At 54.3% G+C, this 17464-nt stretch overlaps 1 protein-coding gene across 3 annotated transcripts in view; it reads left to right on the forward strand.

The window, feature by feature from the left end:
- Nucleotides 1-370: 370 nt before the first annotated feature.
- The window catches only part of AGO2 (argonaute RISC catalytic component 2), a 121549-nt gene continuing 104455 nt past the window's right edge, over nucleotides 371-17464 (forward strand). For 2 of the 3 annotated variants that reach the window (XM_035277310.3, XM_035277311.3), the window contains exon 1: nucleotides 371-517. In XM_035277310.3, coding sequence (XP_035133201.1) covers nucleotides 496-517 — 22 coding nt within the window. In that variant the 5' untranslated portion in view covers nucleotides 371-495. Of the gene's footprint in view, nucleotides 518-1532; nucleotides 2082-17464 lie in introns of those variants that run through there. The other variant, XM_078353096.1, reaches the window with a different exon arrangement.

Raw genomic sequence — 17464 nt, forward strand, 5'->3', positions numbered from 1 at the left:
TCCCCGGGTCCCCGCCCGCCCCTGCGCCACACCGGCCGCGTTCCCGCCGGCGGCTCCCACGGCCCGGTGAGGTCCCCAGACCCCTCCCCGGGTCCCCGCCCCAGGCCCCGCCAGACCCGGTGTCGCCGCCGCCGCCGCCGCCGCCGCCGCGGACCCCGCCCGCGCGCCCGGCCCCGCTTCCCTCCGTCTTCCCCCGCGAGCGCGCGCCCGGCCCCGCTCCCCTCCCCCTCCCCCCGCGAGCGCGCGCCCGCCGCCGGCCTCGCTCCCCTCCCCCTCCCCCTCCCTCGTCCCTCCTCCCCTGCCCCTCCCGCTCCCGCTCCCGCTCCCGCCGCCGCCTCCGCCCGCCGCCCCGGCCGCGTCGGGTAAACCTGTTTAGCTAGGCGGCCGCGCCGGGGCGGATCGTGCGGCCGGCGGCTCCCTCGCGGCTCGCGGCGTCGGGGCCCGTGGCGCGCGCGCGGCCGCCCCTCGGCCCCGGAGTCCCTCGGCGGCGCCACCATGTACTCGGGAGCCGGCCCCGGTGAGTCCTCGCGCTGGGGGCGCCCGCCGGGCCGTTCGCGCGCTCCTCCCCACGGCGCCGGCGATTGGCGGGCCCGGCGCGGGCCGGGGATCCGGGACCGCGGGGTCGGGGCGGGCGGGCCGCGGGCCGGGCTCGGGGGGCGGCGGTGGCGGGGCCGCGCCGGCCGTTTTCTGGGCCCTGCGGAGGACGCGCAGCCCCGGCCTCCTCGGTCCCAGCGAGTCGTCGGGGCTCCGCGCGGCCTGAGCAGCCTCCCGCGCCTCGGGCCCGCGTCCCCGCGTCCCCGCGTCCTCGCATCCCCGCCCGGGGCCCGGCGGGTTGGGGCCGGGGCCGGGGCCGAGGCGGCCGCCGCGTGTAGGCCCGAGGCCCGGAGCGCCCCGCTTGGCCCGGCCTCGCTGGCCCGGGCGGGGATGGGGGCGCCGCAGCCCGGCCCGGCCCGGTTCTAAGCGCCCGAGCGGGTGGAGGCCGGGTCGGGGCGAGCACGGCCGGGAGCGGAGGGGGCTGCGCGGGTCCCGACCCCGGCCCCGGCGAGTGTGGGGCGCGCTCAGTCTCAGTGGTGGTCCTTCTTGTTGCCAGCACTTTTTTGGCCCCTTTTACCAAGGAAAGTCTGGAAATGCTGAATTTTGGCCAATTCCTGTAGTTAGAACTGTCGCCTGGAAGGGGGAGGACGCGGCTCCCTGGAACCCTCAAACTGCGTGCGCGGCGCCCTCTCATTCCAGACGCGCTGGCCTCCCCATTCAAGTGCTAATTCCTTTTACAATTTCCTGGTAGAAGTGCGGCGTGGTGGATTCCGGTAGCACCCCTTTTCCTAGGCGGCCTTTCTCTGCAAAAGTTCTAAAAAACTTAAACAGCCACACATTGTTTTTCTTTTTAAATGCAGAGTAGAAGGCGGTTTCCTCGCTGGGCCAAGAAAACGGTCAAGCGTTGTCCTGCTTTTGGCTTGCTCCCGCCAGGCACGTGGCTCCTGGCTCTCCCAGCCCGCCTGGCCGCTGGGACGGGGCACCGCCTGCTCCCCTTTGTCCGCCGGGCCCCAGCCGGGCCGCAGGAGGCGCAGGCCCCGCCGGACTCTGCGCTTGTTTACCCGGCCGGGCAAGGAGGCTCGCATTCCCGATGCTGCCCTAGCTGCTCCACACCGGCTCCAAATTGTGGGGTCCGGAAGGCCCCGTGGTCCACTTGGGTCCGTTGATGGTGGCCCTCACGGGGCTGTTTGACTCTGTGCCTTGCGAATGCCGCGTCTTTTTTTTGATGTCACTTAGAAAGCTTCTCTGAGGTGGAGTCTGACCAACTTTTCAACTTGTAACGGCTATCAACAGTTTGATTGAAGACTGGTTTTCCCCCTACACCTGGGTGGGGGCCACAGCCCTGGGGCCGATGCTGGCCTCTGGAGGCCCTGGGTGGCCAGGCTCCCTGGTGGGAAGGGACCGGGCATCCCCTCGTGTGGAGCTGGGACCTTCCAGCTCCTTCTTGTAGAAGAACCCAGCAAACGTGGGCCTGACAGCCCTACATGTTTTCAGGTTATCAGTTTTAAAAGTTGGAGTCCCAGAACAAATGAAGACACTTGAGGAAGGTAGAGGTCAAGGCTGTGTTTGTGTCTGTGTCGTGTTTTGCGTGTTACTTCTCTCCGCTTGCTGAAGTTGGTGGTGGTTGTGAAGACAGACGGCTAAGGCTCACAGAAGTTGAGAACTTCACCAAGGTCACCCAGCAGGTAGTGAGCGTCGGACCACTGGCCCGACTTCCCAGCTGGTTCTCTGGGTGCTCTTCTCAGGGCGGTGCCTTTCAGGGCCCATGACCTTGACCCACAGTAAGAAGTCCCTGTTGGGGCTGCACTGGACCAGCACCTCCCTGCGTACCTGTCATTGACAGCGGGGCTTCAGGAAGCAACCCCAGCTCCTGGCTATACAGTGTGCTGCTGCCCTGGGATGCTGTCTTGTCGATTTCATTTGTCGGTGTACCTTGGCCCTCAGTATCCACAGGCTCGTTTGTGTCACTAGTTGGAGATTGTTGCTGACACGGGCCTGGTAGGGAGCAGACCCTCTGGAACAGGACAGTGGTTGAAAGAATGGATGTGTCTGCAGGATAATTCATAGCTAATGGCAGGATGGAATGAACCCAAGTTGCAGGCTGTACTAACGTGCTGTAATTATAAAGCTGTGGTGCGGTTCAGTTTTATTCTACACACTAAGGCTTTAATTTTGTTTAAAAGGAATTTTTTTACTAGCCTTTTCCTTGAGCCTTTTTAATCATATATTTTCTAATTTAGAATTATAAGACATTCAGTTTGAAAAATTACAAATAGTTTTGCTACTTCCAATTGTAACACCCTTACTAGGTAACTTAGTAAATCTACAATTTGCCAGTCAACAAATGCTGTTGCCTATGTGAATGCATATTTAGAATCTGAAGTTAGGAATGTGACTTTTTTCATTGTTTGCAACTGGGTTAGTTGTTTAGGTTGGGTGGATTCGCCAGTGACCTTGAACCTTCATAGATGAACAAATGAGGTTTTTGTGTTGTTAACCATTTGAAGGTCTTGACCTGTGTCTACAGATTGCCTGCCCTGGGGGATTGTTTGTTTTGGTTTTGCTTTCAAGCTCCTGTGTTACACCCCTCAGATTTGCCACAAAATAACATCTGTGACATCTAAGACTTGACCATTGTCTAAATAGGATTGTGACTTTGAGAAGAACTGACCTTCACTGTGGTTTATAGCGCCATGTAATTCCTCCTCCCTCCTCTCCGCTGACCCCCAGTGGTCCCCATGAAGGTATGGCCAGTTCTCCCAATACTGGTGCCCATTCGCCCTGGCAGGCTATTACCTTCTACTCTTGGGGCAGCTGATGAGGCCCACTTGTGCAGAGTCGCCCTTGGGTCTTTGATAAACCTTGGGGAGGAATTTCAGTAAGTGCATGGGAGGAAAAGACTTAATAGCTTCCAAACTTCTACCTGTGCAATTTTAAGAAGCAGAATTAGGTTTTAACTTACAGTTTCCACGTCAAAATTGTTCACAGTGCCAGGTGGGCTTATTCTCCCTGACATGTGCAGGGAATGCGCTCCTGTAATGGTCCAGTCTGATAAAATGTGGTTTTGTTTCATGAATCATTGTGAATCCTCAAAACATAACATTTGAGTTTTAAAAATGGTTACTGTTGTGGCTGGGCACAGTGGCTCACGCCTGTAATCCCAGCACTTTGGAAGGTCAAGGCGGGTGGATCATGAGATCAGGAGCTTGAGACCATCCTAGCGCGGTGAAACCCCGTCTCTACTAAAAATACAAAAATTAGCTGGGCGTGGTGGTGCGTGCCTGTAATCCCAGCTACTCGGGAGGCTGAGGCAGGAGAATTGCTTGAACCCAGAAGGCGGAGTTTGCGGTGAGCCGAGATCGTGCCATTGCACTCCAGCCTGGGTAACAAGTGAAACTCCGTCTCAAAAGAATAGAAAAATAAAAAAAATTAAGCAGTGGTGGGCGCCTGTAGTCACAGCTACTTGGGAGGCTGAGGCAGGAGAATCACTTGAAACTGGGAGGTGGAGGTTGCAGTGAGCCAAGATCCTGCCACTGCACTCCAGCCTGGAGGACAGAGGGAGACTTTGTCTCCAAAAAAAAAAAAAAAGTTACTGAAAAGGCACAAAGCAGAGTGATTTAATATCCCTCCCATTTATCCATTACCAAGCTTCAACAATTATCGAGGTTCTCCACATTTGCTTCAAATAATGCTCCTTTTCTTTGTGGACATTTTCCAAAATGAATTGCAGACCCATCATTTAACCTTGATATTTAAGTATGCGTATCTAAGAAGCGTGGAGACTTTCTGAACCCAGTGCCGTTATCACAGTTAACAGTGTGTGATCAGTTTCTCTCATTTTCTCAGAAGTGTGTTTACAGTTGGGTGCTTTGGATCCTGAATTTTAACAAAAGTTCACACACACACGTTTGGGTCTCTGCCTTCTGCTTTTTTTTTTTTTAAAGACAGAGTTTCACCATGTTGATCAGGCTGGTCTTGAACTCCCGACCTCAGGTGATCCGCCCACCTTGGCCTCCAAAGTGCTTGGATTACAGGCGTGAGCCACCACACCTGGACTCTCTGCCTTCCACTTCTAAAGCTAGCCCACCCTCACTCTTCTCCCTGCATTTGACTTGATGTATTTATCTTATTTTTGAGACAGAGTTTTGCTCTTGTTGCTCAGGGTAGAGTGCAATGGCAAAGTTTTGGTTCACTGCAAACTCTACTTCCCGAGTTCAAGCGATTCGTTTTTCCTCAGCCTCCTAGGTAGCTGGGATTACAGGCACCCGTGACCGTGCCTGGCTAAGTTTTGTATTTTTAGTAGAGATGGGATTTCACCATGTTAGCCAGTCTGATCTCGAACTCCTGACCTCAGGTGATCCACCCGCCTCAGCCTCCCAAAGTGCCGGGATTACAGGCATGAGCCACCGGGCCCGGCCTATATCTTTTAAAATCTCTTTTCTTCAGAGCATTCATGCCTCCCCTCCCCCTTCATTTTCTCTTTAGTGGTTCTAGAAAGAACCCCGTTGCTCAAGGTCTTTGTGTTTTGGTCTCTGTTTTGTTGAGAGGGGCTGTTGGGAGATCCAGTCGCTCATGGTTTTAATTCTGACACATTTGTCTTAAGCGGTGTTTTTGTTTAGTTTCTGAGACTTGGGGTCTCTCTCTGTTGCCCAAGCTGGAGTCGCATGGTCACGGCTCACTGCAGCCTGAAGCTCCTGGGCACAGCCGTCCTCCCACCTCAGCCTCCCTAGTACCTGAGACTGCAGACGTGTGCCGCGACGCCCAGCGCGGGTTTTGTACTTTATGGGAGCTGGAGCCCTGACGTGTTGCCTGGGCTGTGAAGCAGAGTTTTGGGGCAGGCCCCTTTGCATCTTCGGTTTTCGGTTGCGGCAGAACCCTTTCTGTGGTCCTCTTTCGGCAGAAGTGACACTGTGACCTGTGGAAAACATGGAGGATAACTGGAGAATCCTGCGCAGTTTAGCCCTTACGGTCATTTCAAATAAGGGCTTTTTCTTCCCCGCGCTGGATTGGGAGGGCTCCCTTCTCCACTCACCTCTGCCTTATCCTTTGCGGCCAGCTCTGCGCTTTGCACCACTGCTGTCTCCTCCTCACCAGGGATCTGCTGGCCACGCTGCGCATTCGGAGCCCCAAGCCTGCTGCCAGGGTCAGGGGCCCGCCCGTCTTCGCTGTAGCCACTAGTCTAACTCTTCCCTTTCAGAACTTGAAACCACTTTGTTCTCTGGTCCTTTATACCTTGTGACCAAATCACCAGCCCTTCCAGTTTCTCTCTCCATAGAGCTGTGCCCAGGGGGAGTAGACACTTTATCATCTGCACTGGGAGGTTTCTCTGGGGCGCTGGGTACCCGTCGGCTTTCCCTGGTACAACAGGGAGAGACAGAAGAACTGTCCACGCAAAGCAAGGTGGACAGGTCTCTCAGATTCAATGCATTTTTACAACCTGGGTCTTGTAGATAGCTTAAAACTGAACAGGCTTGAACATTTTAAACTTGCTTCACTCCTCATGGCACTGCACTTCCTGAAATCCTCATGAAATCTGATGGGCCTTAGTGTGGTGTCATTGAGAGGTGGCCTCTAATTCTTTCCGAAGGGTGCTGACGTGTGTCCCCGTTGTGAGCTGGGAGAAGCAGCATCTGGGAGGTGGGCCAGGCCTCCCTCTGTCTGCCAGGAACCAGGCTCTGTGGGTATTGGATCAAGAACTGGAAGCCTCACCTCTTTCTTGCTTGCTTTCTCTCTCTTTCTTTCTTCCTTTCTTTCTTTCTCTTTCTTTCTTTCTCCTTCCTTCCTTCCTTCCTTCCTTCCTTCCTTCCTTCCTTCCTTCCTTCCTTCCTCCTTTCTTTCTTTTCTTTCTCCCTTTCCTTTCCCTTTCTTTCTTGCTTTTTCTTTTCTTTTTTTTTTTAGATGGAATTTCGCTCTTGTTACCCAGGCTGGAATGCAATGGTGCGATCTCAGCTCACCGCACCCTCCACCTCCTGGGTTCAAGCAGTTCTCCTGCCTCAGCCTCCCAAGTAGCTGGGACTACAAGTGTGCGCCACCATGACCAGCTAAGTTTTGTATTTTTAGTAGAGATGGGGTTTCACCATGTTGACCAGGATGGTCTTGATCTCTTGACCTCGTGATCCACCCACCTCGGCCTCCCAAAGTGCTGGGATTATCGGCGTGAGCCACCACTCCCGGCCTCTTTCTTTTTTTTAAACACAGGATCTCACTCCTATGGCCCAGGCTGGAATGCAGTGGTGCAGTCAAGGCTCACTGCAGCTGTGACCTCCCAGGCTCAGGAGATCCTCCCACCTTAGCCCTCCTGGGCAGCCTCCCAAGTAGACTACAGGTGTGCACCACTGTGCCTAGCTAATTTTTTATAGAGATGGGATTTTCCCTATGTTGCCCAGGCTGGTCTGGAACTCCTGGACTCAAGTGATCCACCTGCGTTGGCCTCCCAAAGTGCTGGGGTTACAAGCGTGAGCCACCGCGCCCAGCCCCCACCTTTTCATCTTCTCACTGTCCTCGAGGTGGACAGACAGGTGTCTGGTCAGAGCTGCAGCCCGTCCACATCTTGTGTGGTCTCAGTTTTCTTGCCTGTAAAGTGTGGACTTTGGCCTCTCCAACATTACTCCCCTCATGCAGTGACTCTCCTGCCTTCCGACCTGGCCGGGCTGAGGGGCATGGGTGCCTGCGCTGAAGGACAGCGGCATATTCCCCATGAATTGTTAGTCTTCATGCTGTGACCCAGGACAGAAGAGAAGGTGCTGGAGGCCTGCAGTGACAGCTGGAGCTGGGGTCACGTCAGCTGCAGAGCCTGGCTTCTAGGGTATCTTGCAGTGTTTCCTGTTTGATGGGTCAAAAAAATCCATGATGCCCAGAGTCAGGCATTATTATTTAAAAACTTTTATTTATTTATTTAGAGACAGAGTCTCGCTCTGTCACCCAATCTGGAATGCAGTGGTAGTCTTGGCTCACTGCAATCTCCAACTCTAAGGTTCATGTAATTCTTGTGCCTCAGCTTCCTGAGTAGCTGGGATCACTGGCGTGTGCCACCACATCTGGCTAATTTTATTTGTATTTTTAGTAGAGACAAGGTTTCGCCAGCTTGCCCAGACAGGTCTCGAATTCCTGACCTCAGGTGATCCACCTACCTCCCAAGGTGCTGGGATTACAGGTGTGAGCCACCATGCCCGGCTTATTATTATTATTCTGAGATGGGGTCTTACTCTGTTGCCCAGGCTAGAGTGCAGTGGTACAGTCACGGCGCACTGCAGCCCTGACTTCCTGGGCTCAAACAGTCCTCCCACCTCCACCTCCCAAGAAGCTGGGATTGTTTTTTGTGGAGATGGGGTTCTCCCTGTGTTGCCTAGGCTGGTCTCTCTCCTAGCCTCAAGTAATCTTCCTGCCTTGGCCTCCCAAGGTGTTGAGATTACAGGTGTGAGCCACCACGCCCAGCCCAGAGTTAAGCATTCCTTAGCAGCATCTGTGCTGCCTAACGCTGCAGAATATTATGGAGATGCACGGGGAATAGAAAAACACCTGCAGACAGGCACATGCACACGGGTATGTAACACACATGTATACATGCACACCTGTATGCAAAACACGCACATAGGCATGTAACACATACACCGGTTTGTAACACATGTACACACATGTACACCAGTATGTGACACGCACATGCATACAATTATGTAACACACATGTATACAGTGCACAAGGCATGCTATGTACATGTACACACATGCATGTGACACATGTACACACGCACACTGCCATGCACATACAGCTATGTAACAGGCACGCACATGCACACATGTATGTAACACACATGCATGTGCTTGTACCTCCATGTGCCTGGCTTCCTGGTGGTGCTGCCGTCCCTCCTTCTCATGCCTGGGGCCTCACTCTCACAGGTGTTTGTTCCCTGGGGAGGCAAGTGTGGCTCAGGATGCAGCGCATCTGGCAGCCCCAAGGAGGCGGTGGGTCAGGGCAGGCTGGACTGGGCTCTGGGTGTGGGGCCTGCCCACAGCTGGTGCCCAGTCAGTGGGCACTGCAGCCGTGGAAGGAGGAATCATACTCACTTGAAAGCTTCTTCCAGTCTCTGCCCATGAAGACCTAGGACATTGATTCTGCAGATGCCCCAGGGGATTGCCCATTAGGCTGGTTTGGGACCCGCTGTTTTGGGGTGGGGTGGGAGAGGAGGCAGAAGCCCTGGAGCCACGCTAGGAGCATCCTCCTGGGGAGTGGGATCGAGGCAGGGGACCCATGCCAGAAACCTGGAGGACGGCCCAAGACAGTGGGGCCAGCAGCCTGGGGGGTGCATCTGTAGGAGATAGCATGTTGGGGGTCCCAGAGGGGACTTTGTGGTGGTCTCCTTTACTGATGAAGCGTGGAGTTCTAAGTGACCGCCATGCTTGTGTGCGGTGCCACCTGTGGTTCTGTGTTGCTGTCAGCTCAGCTAGTCCACCACCAGGCGGAAGGGGGCTTCTGGGGGCTTCAGTAAATGCAATAAAGATTGGCCAGTACCTGTTTTTAAGAACCTGTACCCCAAAACAAACAGAACAGCCAGACTCAGGAACCCGGGTGGTTCCCAGCCCGAATCTCTTACTCTAATTGGCATCCATCTTGGGAAAATCCTACTGGGCAGTAACTCAGGGCAATGTTGTCGTTTTCCAAGTCATTTATGAGTGATTCAGCTTTGGGTTTTGTCCTTAGAGAGTTAGTGTACTCTGCTGCTGGAGGCAGCCACCACAAACTTTCACCTTGTAGCTGCACATAAAAAGATGAAAAGCTAAAGTTCACAGGTCATAGTCATCTGAGGTGTTTGTCAGGTTTGACTGAGTGAAATAAGACAACTGTTGTGAGTCTGACTTTCTAGCGTCGCGGTGACTTGCTGGAGGAGTTTACACCAGTACCCATGTTCAGATGGTCAGAGGACGCGCGGGTGCTTTGCCCTGTTTCTTTTTAGTTTAGTTTAGTTTTGTTTTTCTTTGAAGAAGGGGTTTCTCTGTCTCCCAGGCTGGAGTGCAGTGGCGCGATCTCGGCTCACCGCAACCTCCGCCTCCCAGCTTCAACCAGTTCTCCTGCCTCGGCCTCCTGAGTAGCTGGGATGACAGGCATGCGCCACCATGCCTGGCTCATTTTTTGTATTTTTAGTAGAGAGCAGAGTTTCTCCACGTTGGCCTCAAACTCCCGACCTTAGGTGACCTGCCTGCCTCAGCCTCCCAAAGTGTTGGGATGACAGGCCTGAGCATGCCCGGCCTGCTTGGTCCTGTTTCTTTTTGAGCTTTGATAATGGAAGGACCCTCCCATGGGACCCACCTTCCCAAGCGTTTCTGGTCAGTCTTGCTCTAAGTGAGCGCATGCAGGGCGGGATGGTGGCAGGCGCTGAGTATAAATGGGGAGCTCTTTAGCACCTGCTTTGGGGTGGGCGTGTGAGTCCCAGTTATGATTGATCTGTGCCCCTTTGTGTGGCGTTTGGCGTGCTTGGAGACCGGGACACTCGTTCTGGTCTGAGCACCACCCCATGCTCATGTGCAGGCTGAACAGCGGGAACGAGAAGCGTGGCGAGGCCCTGGGGGATGGCGGCCTCCCTGCCCCTCAAGCCAGGAAGCCGGGCATCATTTGTTTTACATTTTTTGCAGGGACAAAGGAATTAATAGAGTAGTAACACAAGTGAAAAATGCAGAGAAAGCAAAGGAAGATGCCAAGAGTAGTGAGAGGGGTGACTCGGAACAAATCTGTGTATGGAGCTGCTCCAGCTCTTGGGAGTGGCCGGAGGGTCATGTGACATTGCAGAATGCCCGCCTCAGTGTGACACCACCCAGAGCGCAGGCTCAGGTCAGGTGCCCCTCTCCGGGATCCTGGTCACGTGACGGACAGCTCCCTTTGCCTCTCTGAACCTCCGTCTCTTCGTCGTAGAGTGTGGAAACCTCGTGGCGGTGGTGATGTGGGTGACCTGCAGCTGCATCCCACGTGTGGGCCCTCAGAAGGCCCCTGCTTGATGGCAACTGCCGCTGCTGCAGTGGTGGGGTGTTACTCCGCCTGGCAGGAGGGCCGGGGTTCCTCCTCCCTTTGACCCTCTCTATTGACCTCTGGATCTTCACTTTGCAAGCAGGGAAGGATGAGAAAACATTTAAAAAGGCTTATCTCTGATAAATAACACTCATGTGTCTGGTGTCTGCAGCAGGGACACAGAACACAGCCTGTGTTACTCAGAGCTCACTTCTATACAGACCCAAGTGCTCTGGACCCCGTCCTGCCTCTGCACGTGGGACCCCAACAGCACTTGGGGGCCTGCCTTGCCCACTCATAGACAGGAGCTGTGCCCCTCAGGTCAGGAACCCAGCTGTGGCTAGAAGCACTAGCAGCCATATGCTGCTCATGGCCTCCCTGTGGTGGCTTGAGTGGCCCCATTGGTGACTGGGGTGAGGGGACCTTGCTTGGCACGCTCTGGTCCCTGTGTGAGCTGCTGCTTTGTGAAGTGTGCAGTTGGCGAGATGCTAAAATGTGTGGCTCCCTGCAGGAATGGTTGTTGGCCCTGGAAGCTTTTTCGGGCGTGGTCCCCGTTCTGTGCAGCTCCCCTAAGAAGTGCAGAGTGTTCTCTTGGAATGTTCTGGAACATTTGAGGGTGACCCCATGGGCATAGCCTGGCCATTCCAGGCCCGGCTGGTGAACGCGGAATCTGAGTCGGCGGGGGCTCTGGTTGGACTCCCGGGAAGCTTTGCAAAGGAGGTGCCATCAGAGGGAGCCGGGGTGGGGGGGGTGAGGCTCGTTCCTGGGGTGCGACTGAAGAGAGGGCTTGGGGGCAGCATCAAGACAGGACTCGCCAGTGAGCCCCCTGCACACGTGGGATGGCAGGTGAGCAGGGTCAGGGGCTGGGTCAGGGCCGGTGCTGGAGAAGGGTGCGTGAGTTGTCTGGTGATCAGCACAGGCCCAGCAAGAAGGAGCGGGACTGGCTGGGCGGTGGCTCACGCCTGTAACCCCAGCACTCTGGGAGGCTGAGGTGGGAGGATCACCTGAGGCTCAGGAGTTCCAGGCCAGCCTGGCTAATGTGGTGAAACCCCCGTCTCTACTAAAAATATAAAAATTAGCTGGGCGTAGTGGCGAGCACCTGTAATCTTAGCTATTCGGGAGGTGGAGGCTGCAGTGAGCCAAGATTGCATCACTGTACTCCAGCCTGGTGGACAGAGCAAGACTCTGTCTCAAAAGAAAAAAAAGGAGCGGGACTGGAGGCAAAGGAGGGATGCAGCCAGGGCTCGGTGCAGGCTGAGGGCAGGGAGGTCACGGCCAGGGGCGTGCAGCAGCGCCTGAGCGCAGGAGGGATGCCAGCTGACTTAGGCTTTTAAAGGGTCCCTGTGACCACTGTTAAGAACAGACCAAGAGGGTGGGGTGGTAGCAGAGAAACCTTCCTGGAGGAAGCTGCTGGGATGGTCCCGTCTTGTTGACAGATGTTTCAGAAGATGTCACCACAGGATAGGGGTGTGTGTCTGTCACCCTCTCTACTCTTATATGCCCCCCATAGTGCCTGGCATCTGAACCAACTGTTCCTCCCAGCCAGAAAGCACACGTTGCTCGCTGGCATGGATGTTCACAGCCGGAGGCCTCGGGGTGTGAGGACCAGAGCCTCTTCCTCCCCAGCCTTGCTGTTTGTTGGGGACACTGGCTACTCTGTGCTGCCATCTTCTGCGGCTGTGTCTCCTGGCTGTAGCCCGGCACGTCCCTCTGTCCCGAGTGTCTTTCTTGCAGGTTTCATGGTCGGAGCATGGTGGTTGGATGCAGGATCTCCAGGTTTTATCCATGTTCAGGGTGAGGGGGGTCACTCCTGCCGCTGGCCAGCGCCTGGCTCTGTGCCCTGAGGTGCATTCTTCAAATGAGTACGTTCCAGCTCCATTTCTTCAAATGAGTATGTCCCCTAGTGGCTGGTTGGAGTGCGCTTGAAGGCCAGGGGTGAGGCTGGCTCAGGTGGGCTGCCTTCCTGAGTGAGGCAGGGCTCCAGAGGGGTTGGAGACCTGCTGGGCCAGGTCTTCAGAGCTGGCCTAGGAGAGCAGGCACTACCATGTGAGCCAATGTGAGTGTCTGCTCTGGACAAGCTTGGTTCCAGAAACCCAGGAGGGGAGGTTCATGGTGCTAGCCCTGCATCTTCCTGCGTATTGCCCTGTGGGGGGCTCTCCTGTCCGTCTGTCTGTCTCCGTCACCCACTGTGACCTCCTTGCCCTGGGGTCATCTTGGTTCCCTTGTATCTACTTTGCAGTTTCTGCCATGTGTTTCTTTCTACTCATTGAAGGCTTACAGCATTTAGTCATTTCTTGGTTTAAGAGTTAAATCTGGGTGTTGAAAGTTGCTTACCCTTTTGAGAAGTTCTGCAGCCATCCCACCCTGGGGCCTCTTGTTGTGGTTTATGGCTCCGTGACAGGTGGCCTCCCAGGGCTGTGTTTGGGGTTGGAAGTGGCATCCGTGGCCTGGCAGGGATGGCATCCTGTAGCACTGATGGAGACAGGTAGATGTGCGTGGGAGGGTAACATGGTAACATCAGAGGGCACGCAGCAAGACAGTGCCCTCCGTCCTTACCAGCCCTGCCCTTCGGGTGTTGCTAGGTTCAGGTGTGACCCAGCTCCATCTCGGGGCCTGAGTGTTACCTGGCTGCTGAAGGCTGACTGGCTCCCTGTGAGCCCTCGGGAGACAGGCCACGGCTGGAATGGCAGGGGGACGTGTGGCTGTGACACTGAATGAACCATTGTAAGATGAACAGCTCGGTGGCATTTAGTGCATTCATGGGGTGCTGCAGCCATCACGACTGCCTACTTCCAAACCGTTTCATTCCCCCAAGAGGAAAGCCCGTGTCCAGTAAGTCCTCACCCCCATTCCCTCCCACCCAGCCCCTGGGAACTACCAATCTGTGTTCTGTCTTGATGGATTCACCTATTCCGAATATTTTCCATAACTGAAGCCACGCGGCCAGTGAACGTTTGTGTCTTCCTTCTTTCACTTACGCGTTTTCCAGGTTCACATGGCAGCGTGTTTCGATGTTTAATTTCCTTCTGTCATCAAGTATTCGAGTGTGTGGATATGTCACAGTTTGCCTGTGATTGGGCTTTTTCCACCTTTTGACTCTGGGAAATAGTGCTGCTGTGAGCATTTGTGTACAGGTTTTCATGCAGACGTATGTCTGAATTTCTCTTGGGCTGGGTGAGGTGGTCCCTCTGTTTAACAGCTTTAGCTGTTACGGGAGCTGCACGCCGCACATTCCCACCAGCAGTTTGCGAGGGGTTCCGTTTCTCCATGTCCTTATCAAACACTTGTTATTATCACCTGAACCTTTATGGCTGGGCATGGTGGCTCACGTCTGTAATCCCAGCACTTTGGGAGGCCGAGGCAGGATCATGAGGTCAGGAGTTCAAGACCAGTCTGGCGAAGATGGTGAAACCCTGTCTCTACTGAAAATATAAAAATTAGCCGGGCGTGGTGGCGGGCCCCTGTAATCCTAGCTACTCGGGAGGCTGAGGAGGCAGAGAATTGCTTGAACCCAGGAGGTGGAAGTTGCAGTGAGCCAAGATTGTGCCACTGCACTCCAGCCTGAGCGAGACTCCATCTCAAAAAGAAAAAAAAAAAAAAGAAAGTGAACCATTGCTTTATCATCTGAACCTTATAGAAAGTAAACCACACCGAACCATTCCTGGCAGACTAATTACCAAAGTGGAAACAAATTTACATTTCAGAGGTTTTGCCCAGCTCAACCTAATAGATATCAGGTGTGTTTATTTCTTTATGCCAGAATATAGAGCCTGTTTGGAATCTGGGAGACTGAAAGAACATAGTAAAGGTAAACATAACTGGACAGGGCCGAAAAGGGAGTCAGCCCCCAGACTCTGTCTGGGTGTCTCATATGTCGAAGATGCTTGTTCTCTGAAGCGATGTTGACTGACAGCTGTGTGCTGGGTCATGCCCAGGCCTGTGGACAGTGGTAAATGGAAGCAGCCTTGACTTCTGCCCCGTGAGCTCATGGTCTGAGTCGTGAACATAGATGTGACTCTGAGCAGTCACAAGTCCATGGAACATGGCAGGTGTCTCCAGCACAAGTGCACGCTTGGCCCAGTAGGAGGGGCAGGAATGTGGCCGGAGCACGGGGTGTCAGGGACTGTGGTGGCCATAGGCTGCCAGGGCACGGCCGTCATCATCCAGCCCAAAGTGGGGCATCTGAGAGACAGGCCAGCCTACCGGCCGCAGGGTAGAAGACCGGCCGGCAAGTGGCCTGGAGATGATCAGAAATGGCACCAGTGAGGGCGACTGTGGGTGGAGACACAGCAAATGTGGCGTGAGGGAGAAGCCAGTGCCCAGAGAACTGCTGCTGCTTTAGCATGAATGGGCACAATTCGGGAGGCAGGGAGATCGCTTAATCCGAGAGGTTCCAAGCTGCAGTGAGCTAGGATCATGCCACTGCCCTCCAGCCTGGATGGTAGAGCGGGACCCTATAGCTTTCTTTTAAAAAAAAAAAAAAAAAAAAAAGAAAAGAAAAGAAAGGAAAAGAGAAAAGGAGACCAGATTTATGTTGAATTTGCAAAGTTTCAGAAAATTTTTTTTTCTTTTTCTTGGGGACAGGGTCTTACTCTGACACCCAGGCTGGCTGGCAGTGGCACAGCCTTCAGCTCCCTACAGCCTCTACCCCTCTGGCTCAAATGATCCTCCTGCCTCAGCCTCCCAAGTAGCTGGGACTACAGGTGTCCCCCACCAGGTCTGGCTAATTTTTTTTGTATTTTTTGTAGACACGGGGTTTTGCCATGTTGCCTAGCTGGTCTCAAACTCCTGTGCTCAACGCAGTCTGCCTGCCTCCACCTCCTAAGGTGCTGGAATTATAGGCGTGAGCCGCTGTGCCAGGCCGAGAAGTTTTAAAAGGCCTTTTCCCCTCCTTTTAAATTTATTTGTTTTTTTAGAGACTGGGTTTCATCATATTGGTCAGGCTGGTCTCGAACTCCTGACCTTGTGATCCACCCGCCTTGGCCTCCCAAAGTGTTGGGATTATAGGCATGAGCCACCGCACTCAGCCCCAGTGCTTTTTATCATGAAAAAATTCAAATGTACATGAAAGTGGAGGAGAAAATACAAGGAACACTCTCAGCCCATCCTCTCCTGCTCCGCACCCTCTGTTGTTTGAGTTAAATCATTTCATTCACAAATATTCTCTTACCCTTTTCCTTGACCATGATTTTAGGCTTGCAGAAAAGTGGCCGGAGTACTGCAGGACTCGCATAGACAGCTTCCCCTGTAGGGTTAGGGTTAGGGTTTAGGGTTTAGGTCTGATGCTAAGGCAAGTTCACGCCGCCCCACAGCTCTTACTGCAGCTCTTAGGCATATCTGGCCGTTGGACTGATGGCCATTTTCTGGATATTCCATGTTCACTCTGGAGCCCCTCCCACCCAGGCTCCCACGTGACCAGTGCTGTTGCCTGATGGCTCCTCTTCCTCCTGAGGGGGGACCCCTTCAGGTGGCCGCTGCATCTTTTCAGTGTGCCCCATCATTTTCTATTTCTCTTCTGGACCTGCAAGATGCTCCGGGCTCCTCATATTTTCTTGCACCAGCCCTTTTCATCCGGAGTGCCTGTTCTTTCTCTCTCTTTTTTTTTTTTTAACAGGGTTTCACCATATTGGTCAGGCCGGTCACTCCTGACCTCAGGTGATTCACCCGCCTGAGCCTCCCAAAGTGCTGGGATTACAGGCATGAGCCACTGCGCCCAAAAAAGAACTCCTGTTCTTTTATTGGAGGATGGTGCTGGAAACACAGGTCTGGATGCAGGCAGGAGACAGATGTGTCCACACTAGCACACGTGCACACGTACGTCTGTCTCTGCTTATCCACTATATTCATGCTAAAAATCATGGATCGGCTGGGTGCGGTGGCCCACTCCTGTGATCCCAGCACTTTGGGAGGCCGAGGCAGGTGGATCACGAGATCAAGAGATTGAGACCATCCTGGCCAACAGGGTGAAACCACCCTGTCTCTACTAAAAATACAAAAATTAGCTGGCCGTGGTGGCATGCGCCTGTAGTCCTAGCTACTCGGGAGGCTGAGGCAGGAGAATTGCTTGAACCTGGGAGGCAGAGGTTGTGGTGAGCCGAGATCGCGCCACTGCACTCCAGCCTGTGCTACAAGAGCAAGACTCCATTCTAAAAACAAACAAAAATCTTGGGATCACACTGGTGTTTCAGATTCAGGGCCCCCGCAGCAGGGTTTCTCGCCTCCCCCATTGCTTATAACATTAGCAGGTCTTGAGAAGCCTGGCGTGTTGAAACTAAATATGGTTTCAATTGTACCAAATACGGCACAATTTGTTGTGCCCATAGAGTGTGGAGAGTCGCCTGCCTGCACCCCGTGAGACAAAGCCTTTCCGACCGGAGCCCTCAGTCGTGTGTGTGGCTCTTTCTGTCTTTAGCCTTACGGTGCAGTGGGAACGCTGCTTTCCAGAGTTCCCTGGGGTAGGTCCCTCCTCTTCTGTGCTCTGCAGCGCAGTGAGCATGAGGCCTTACTCTCAGGCCTCCTGTGGCATCCTTAAGCCTCTGGCCTGCCCGGTCCCTGTCGACCTGTGTGTTTTCCCTGCCCGCTTCTCTCTGAGCCACGCCTCTGGGCCCCTGCAGCGCTGGGCAGTGTCGTCGTTTTTATATCTCTTGTGTCCTTGCATCTGGCGTAAGAAATTAGTGGATCATTTGTGAACGGTCGTTAGTGGCCCAGAGTGGAAAATGAGGTTGCCGTTTGTGTCGCACTCACAGCTCCTGTTAGCGAGTTGTTCCTGGTGTTGCCCGTGGTTGTTAGAGGTGCTACCGAGCCTGCGTCACAGCCCATCCCTAGCAACTTGGCAACAGTGGCTGCCAGGTGCTGGTGTGGCTGTGTCTTGGATACGCTGTGTGTGGGCAGCCCAGGTCCAGGGCCCCCTCCTTCCAGGGCAGCCTCTGTCTGC

The sequence above is a fragment of the Callithrix jacchus genome, chromosome 16 (genome assembly GCF_049354715.1).
Source record: "Callithrix jacchus isolate 240 chromosome 16, calJac240_pri, whole genome shotgun sequence".
Classification (NCBI taxonomy): Eukaryota; Metazoa; Chordata; class Mammalia; order Primates; family Cebidae; genus Callithrix; species Callithrix jacchus.